Raw genomic sequence first — 7,314 nt, forward strand, 5'->3', positions numbered from 1 at the left:
TTTTTTTTATGAATGACTCGCGATCTACCAGCATTGCCGGTCGACCGCGGTCGACGTACTGGGCACCTCTGGCTAAAGCAACTAAAATCTCTCACCAGCAAAATACCTCGTCAGTTAAAAGCCATTTTACGTTTCATTACTATACCATACAGTATTTATTATCATTATAGTATTACTATTTCGGCGATTAGATAAAATATAAATTATATTTGATGCAACTTTAGTTACATTTCCATGACTTTTCCAAAACTTTGGGAAAATATTGTTTTCCATAACTTTTCCAGGGGCTGGAATTATCATTTTGTATTTCCATGATTTTTCCAGGTTTTTAATGACCGTAAGAACCCTGACACCAGAATCCTCTCTGCAGCCCCCCTCTGGTGACGTGTTAATGGCTCCTTTTCTTTGTTTTTTGTCAGCCGGATAACAGAAAAAGTACTGGTTTGATTTCATGAAGCTTTGGGGTGGTAGGATGAAGCATGGGCCAAGAAGAAGTCACTACATGTTGGGAGCATATCAGATTTGCAAATCCAGTTGAGTTGGACTAAACTCGAGGCGAAATCATATATACTTTAGCATGTTTTCTAACTTCAGGTTTGAATCCACGGAACATCCCTCCCTGTTGAGTACCACTCTGATGCTTATCCTATTTGAAGCACTTTGAATATGTATATATTACTCAAACAATTCTGAACTCTGACAGAACTCATATGTATGCATACGTGACATTCACAAAATATTAATACAAAAAAGGAATTCTCTTAATGTGTGAGTTTTTTAACTGGGGATGTTTGACTCCATTGATCTGCAGTTTCTCCTTTTAAGGGACAAGATGACATAACTGAGTACACAAGTAGCAAAGACTTGCAAATAGTAGAATATGAAATACACTAATAAAATAAAATAAATAAATCTAACTATTAAATAAAGCGCTTTAAAAATCCAATGTATTATTATTATAGCACAAGTGGGGGAACTGTGATGTATGTTTTCCAACACTAGTGATTAAGGTGACATAAGCAAAACTATTGGGATTCATCCACTGAATTAAGTGTTAAACATATTTGTCATTTAGCTGATAAGAGTTTTTGTTCCAGACGTGTATTTTTCTGAAAGTATCTGAGCTGTTGCTCCTGACCGTGAACGCACCGCGGTGACTTTGGAGAGCCTCTCCAGGTCCACGTCTCTCCCCAGAGGGAGGTCTCGGCTCAGGCTGAGCAGCATGGAGCGCCGCTGCTCCTCAGAGGGACTCTCCAGCGCCACCTGGTGGACGAACGCTGATATGACCCCTGCAGACACCTCCCGAGGCCTGCAGACCGTCGCCACCACCACCACGCTGAAACACAGAGACCAGCACCATCACCATCACAGGGTTCATCAAGACCTCAGAGAAATACTAGAACTCATCCGCTGCATTCATTTGACTTTAAAGGTCCCCTATTCTACTGTTTATCATCAATATATTATAGGTCTCAGATATATACAGAACATGTCTCTGAAGTGTTTGGCTCCAAACACCAAACAGATCATTGCAGCATCCCATAATCCCCTCTGTTTCAGCCCTGTTAGAGAAACGCTGATTCCGGGTCTGTAGATTTATCAAAAATAACATTTTAAAAAGACGAGAGCTCATGCAGGAGAATTCTCCCGGCAGATACTCAGCTAAATGCTGCGGTGACGAAACGCCATATCATGTTCTAAACCACATCAAGGATTATTTCTGAAACCGTATGGAGCTCAAATGCTTTTTCTCTTACGGGTTTACTACAAGGTTCCTTTCTTTATTTCCTGCTTTTTTACACATGCTCTCTCCAGTACAGGTTAGCTCTGAGTGTTAGCGATGCTTGCTAATGTAAACACCGACCATATTACGTCCAAAACACGTCGCGCATTGTTTCTGATAGCAACGTTTCTGATTGGGCCGTGGGTGTAAACCCACATTTCAGATATTACGTCATATCGGACGCAAATCTGGATAAACGTCGGTAAGGAGGAAAAGAGAGAGGGTTTTCTTTTTGGATGGTTTGTGAGTCTCATGACGCACCGGGGACACATATTAATGTATAAAAGACATGATAGGGGAATTTGTTAACATTTCTATGTCCTCCACCTGCAGCTAGATCAGCGTTACAGCATTAAAGTGTTAAAGGCAGTGACCTGGTGGGGGCGCTGTGGAGCAGCTGGCTCAGCACGGCCTGCACCCTGCCGTGCTCCTCGGCACCCCCTCGAGGGCGGAGCAGGACCTGCAGGTTCCTGAGCAGCAGGACGCAGGGCTGCATGGCTTCAGCCCGCTGAAACACCGAGCTGAGCTTCACCTCCGAGGCTGCTGGGGTGTCAGCACACACACTCACACAGTCCACCTGCACACAGGACAACAGGAAGTGTAACCATAACAACGTGTAACAACAGTCACACACACACACACACACACACACACTCACAGTCCACCTGCACACAGGACAACAGGAAGTGTAACCATAACAACGTGTAACAACAGTTACACACACACTTACAGCAAGTGAGGGAAATGTTAAGGTAATAAGCTGCATTTATTTTGAAAATCCAGCTGTTTCTTAATGTAGATATGCTATTATCAGAGGGATGATAAATCGAAAACATATATTTATGAGTAGCTAATCTGATACATTTAATGCTTTTATATATATTTAATAATCATTTACAACTCAATGTTTAAAAAAAACGTTCTTTACTATAAGCACTTTGAGAAATACACCTTATGTTTGAATATAAATGCCCATTTAGTCACACATTATAATATATTTAGTTACAATTTTGACCTACTTGTATTTTAGTTGTATTTTTACTCTTCTGTGTAATTCTTTGTGATAAAAACAAATATTATACACAAACTTGAGTGTGAAAAATGCCATTGTGCCCAATGAGTACTTGCACTTTTGAAACTATGCAACACAGTAACATTTCTTATTAAAAAAATTCTATATTTATGAATAGATTACTTTAAAAGACTGGAAAACTTATAATAATCAGATTAATAGGAGGAAGAATAAAAAAGATGAAGAAGGCTGTCTTACCTTCAGCAGGTGGAGGTTCAGTCTCCGACTCGCTGCGCTGACTGCTGTCATCTTCCCACTTCCTGACGGGCCGTGAAGGAGGACGGTGCAGCCGGGCAGAGAGCTGCTACAACCACACAGAACAGTATCAGTACATGACTACATGTCCCATCATGCCTCTCTCTATCACACTTCCTGTCAGAGCTGCAGGCGGACAGTTACCTGTGGTGCAGGTGAGGGAGGACGATGCTGCTGAGGAGCTCCACCGTCCTGAGGAGGCCCGGAGGAGAGAGGCTGCTCCACAGAGAGGAGCCCTCCACTGAGAGGGGGGGGGCCGCGCTGCTGGTGGACGCTTGCTGAGGACACACACACACATTCAGTGACACAGCTGTCAAAGACACAGGCTGCATTGGAATAATCAAAACAATCTTCCTGAATCTTCTCCTAATTGTTTTTTTCCCTAAAAAAGGAAACAGAAAACATCCTGATGAGGGTAAAGAAATATCTGAATAATAATTCATGAGGACTTGGAAAAAGATAAAAAAGGTTTACAGAATCCCACGGTTCTTACACGACTTTGAAGGGATGTTTAGCAACTTTATTTAGAACGCATTGAACATTAGTAGGCTAAACAAACAAACAAACAAACAAACAAACACAACCAACTTTAATTAACTATTAAAGTAAGGGCCTGTACTGTGAAAAACTTTGAAAAACAAACTTTAAAAAGTGATCTGCTGTGTACAATAAAGAGCAACAAGTGATGTTCTTAAAGGCCAAATGTTGAGTTGCTTTAAATGTTGCAGACGCATGAATATAGGATTATCTCCTTTTCTTTGCTAGGATGCTGCGGTGTATCCTATGAGTGACGGAAGCTTTGAAACACATGTCGTTAACATTTAGAGATAATTAAACCAGCTCTTAAAATGCCACTAGGGTTTTTGCAGGTTATTTCGCTGAGTCAGAAACTTGACTAAGCAAACAAGACTATTGAACTGCAGCCACACACACTGACAGGAGGCAAAGGGTCAAAGGTCACCATGTAGAGAGAGGTGTGTTGTCTGTCAGCCAGGAGAGCTTCTCCCTCCTCTTCATCCTCTTCTTCTCTCTCTGCAGACGGACACACCTTCTGCACTTTGAAGTACAGCACCGGACACCTGCCGGAGGTCAAAGGTTGCACTTAGGTCAACACGTCAACAGTTAAAAGATTTTTTAAATAATTAACTGTTTATTGTCAAATTCAAATGTCATAAATGTCCAAGGCAGTTATTAAGATCACTTCATTAACTCAGATGAACCTAACCAACAATAATAACATTTTTGTCTCTACAGAATAATCTTGTTCATGTCAAGCTGAACACGCTGACAAAGCAACATGTCATACATTATCACATGCACGTCCTCTGTAGTCTTCAGCATGCTGGTGAACATCATGTATTCGTGGATGAGTGATCCGTACCTGTGTATTCCCTCTGAGTTGTTCTCCAGCAGGTCTGGATGGTTTTCAGCACGAACGGTCAGGATGTCTCCCTCTGAAACCAGCCTGCAGAGAGAGAGAGGACACTCAGAGGAAAGTGTATAAAAAGCATCCTATAATAATAATAATTATGATTTAGTATCTAAATACCAAAGCTGTCAGGCTGACCTGGGCGTGCTGAAGTGTTCAGACAGCACCGTGTCGTAGCAGCTGAGGCTGTTGTAGAGCGGGGAAACCACGGGCTGGACGTGAAGCTCGCTGGAGAACGCAGGAGAAGCTGAGCGACAGAAGCTGTGAGAGTGCGGACCGCCGGGCGCTGGAGGAGAGGGTCTCCACCTCTGAGAGGACCGGACACAACATGTTATTAAAGGGGGAGAGGCTGAGATAAAGTAGTGACTAAAAAAGGGGACTCTGTATTTGTTCTGTTGGAAATAATTCTGGGGAAATTAACATTTTCACTTGTTGACATACATTTTAAAATAATATGCCTTTAGCAAATATTGCACCCGTGCGCTGCCCACTGCTCCTAGTACTAGGATGGGTTAAATGCAGAGGTCAAATGTCACTATGTGTGCTGTGTGTATGTATGTGTGACCATTAAAGAGGGTGTCATCCTCCAATTCTATCTATCTATTTATCCATATTGCTTTTTGGATAGAATTCAGATGAATTGTTGAGCCCTGGTTGAATCACCTTCATCCTCAGAGTGCAGCTGCTCACGGGGATCACGTCTCCTTCAGTCATGTTGAACCACAGAGTTGCTGATATGAAACCGACTTCCTCCTGGTTCTGCAGATCTGGACTTAGTGATGGATCCAGCACCAGCACAGAGACCAGCCTCTGTCTGCAGACCCCCCCCCTCACATCAGCTGTTCTGCAGGAACCGCCCGGCCGCGACAGCTTCACCCACTCCTGGTTGAACAGCCCCAGCCTGAGGAGCAGCTGTTTGCTCACAAACACACAGCTGTCCACATCCACAGCGACCCCCTGCTGACCTTTGACCCCCCGCCATCGCTGAGTGTCCACCACCCGGACGTCCAGCCTGCACTCCAGCGCCTGCAGGACGCCCGAAAACCCAGAGCCCAGCAGCTTCCTGTTGTCCAGGAGAGAGAGACCGCCTCCGAGGCCGTCAGCGTAATGAGCGAAGTCTGACACGCACAGTCTGAGCGGTCTGATGAGATTAAAGATACAACTTTATTTAACCCCTTAATTCAGGCATTAATAGAAGCAAAAGTGTCAGAATGAAAAACAGGGTTCACACAGGGTAAAAATAAAGATAAAATAGAATACAAATTAAAATAAAGTGATAAATTAGGACGAATTTCATTTCACTGTAGATGTTTTGTCTTGTTCTGTATTTATTTTAATATTGTTGTTATGTTTTCTTCTTGTTCTGTAAAGCACGTTGGGCTGCTTTGTGCATGAAAGGGGTTATACAAATAACGTTTATTATTATTATTATAAATTAACAATTAAAACAAGATATCACAGTAAAAAGTTGTGCATTTGTATGAACATGTTAAATATATTTACATAAGTGTGCAGGGTGGAGGGGCGGCAGGGGGGTCCGGGGGGTCCCAGCAGTCAGTCAGAACCAGAGAGGTGTCGGCTGTGATCCGTCCCTGGGTGACAGGACTGCACTCCAACACCAGCAGCTCCATCACCTTGAGGGGGGGGGGGGAATCAAAACACTTTATTAAAACAGCGGTTCTGGTTTCAGGATTAACTGCATATTTACAATTAAATTAATGAATGCAATAAGAATAAGACAACATGTATTAAAAGTTACTAAACTATGTTTTATTTAAAAAACAGGTGTCTGATTTGTATCAAAAACACTTTTGTTCTTTTGTCATGTTCACATGACAGCATTTTTGATTATTTTCAGTTTTCATCAAAAGTTGCAATTTCTTTTAAAGGATTTTTTTTTTCTCATTTCTCAAAAATGTCAAACTTATATAATTCAAAAACATGGAGCTGAAGAAGTTCAGATTCCGACTTGTAGATGAAGAATAAATAAAGTTATAAATCCCCTGGTCTCTCACCTGTCCCGGGTCCTGTCCCGGGTGTATGGGGGGCAGCAGCAGCGGGTCTCCCTGCCGGGCCAGCAGACACTGTCCCGGGCTGCAGAGCTCCAGCAGCCCCTCGGTGAACCTCTCTCCTCCTGCCCAGAGGAGAGTCTGTCTGCTGCGGGCTCCCAGCACCACTCTGTTCAGGGAAACCGGCTCCATGGCCCGGATAGTCCCGGTGCTCCCGGCCCTCTGGAGCCCGTGGTGCTGCAGGAAGAGCCGGCTGATGAAGAGCCGGACACGGGTCTTGAACTCGGGTCTGGGGGAACCAGGAGTCTCCTCTTCGGTGGTCGGGTGGAGGCGCAGTAAAATGCCCGGCTTACAGGAGCCCTGAGGCGGCTGCGGGGTGAAGAGGACGGTTGGTGGGTCGCTGTCATTCTGGAAGATCGAGTCCAGGTGAGATTGGAAAATCAAAACATCCAGAGGACTGAGGTGAGAGGGGAAAGTTTCCAGGCAACACAACTCCACCTGCAGCGCCATGTTGGACCTGCGTCATCACTGCTTCTTCTTCATGGCTTCCTGGGGGGTCAACACTGCCACCCGGTGGATGAACAGGGTACTACATACAGTTTATAATAATTATCAATTTATATGAGATAAATAAAAACAAATATTTATTTATTTTATGTATTTATTTTTAATTTAATATAATTATTTGTAAAACTAATATTGCAGGTAAGTCGATGGTCAATGGTAGTCAAGGGTGTCAACTTTGGTTTGAGAAGTTGGGGGGGAC

General features: G+C 43.4%; 1 protein-coding gene across 2 annotated transcripts; it reads right to left on the bottom strand.

Moving 5' to 3' along the window:
- Positions 1 to 997: 997 nt before the first annotated feature.
- LOC104962839 (peroxisome assembly factor 2-like) lies at positions 998 to 7,106 on the bottom strand. Of its 2 annotated transcripts, none has more exons than XM_010791340.1 (10): positions 6,555 to 7,106; positions 6,043 to 6,173; positions 5,203 to 5,680; positions 4,678 to 4,847; positions 4,492 to 4,575; positions 4,072 to 4,189; positions 3,255 to 3,388; positions 3,054 to 3,156; positions 2,158 to 2,360; positions 998 to 1,336 (listed from the first exon to the last, which is right to left on the bottom strand). In XM_010791340.1, exons 1-10 carry the CDS (start codon positions 7,056 to 7,058, stop codon positions 1,072 to 1,074), a joined length of 2,190 nt encoding a protein of 729 aa, XP_010789642.1. In that variant the 5' UTR covers positions 7,059 to 7,106; the 3' UTR covers positions 998 to 1,071. The 2 variants fall into 2 exon arrangements, with proteins under 2 accessions (XP_010789642.1, XP_010789641.1); XM_010791339.1 differs by having other exon boundaries at positions 999 to 1,336; positions 3,054 to 3,159; positions 6,555 to 7,105.
- Positions 7,107 to 7,314: the final 208 nt, after the last annotated feature.

Source organism: Notothenia coriiceps, unplaced genomic scaffold, assembly GCF_000735185.1.
Source record: "Notothenia coriiceps isolate Sejong01 unplaced genomic scaffold, NC01 NC01_scaffold00035437, whole genome shotgun sequence".
In the NCBI taxonomy this organism is placed as follows: Eukaryota; Metazoa; Chordata; class Actinopteri; order Perciformes; family Nototheniidae; genus Notothenia; species Notothenia coriiceps.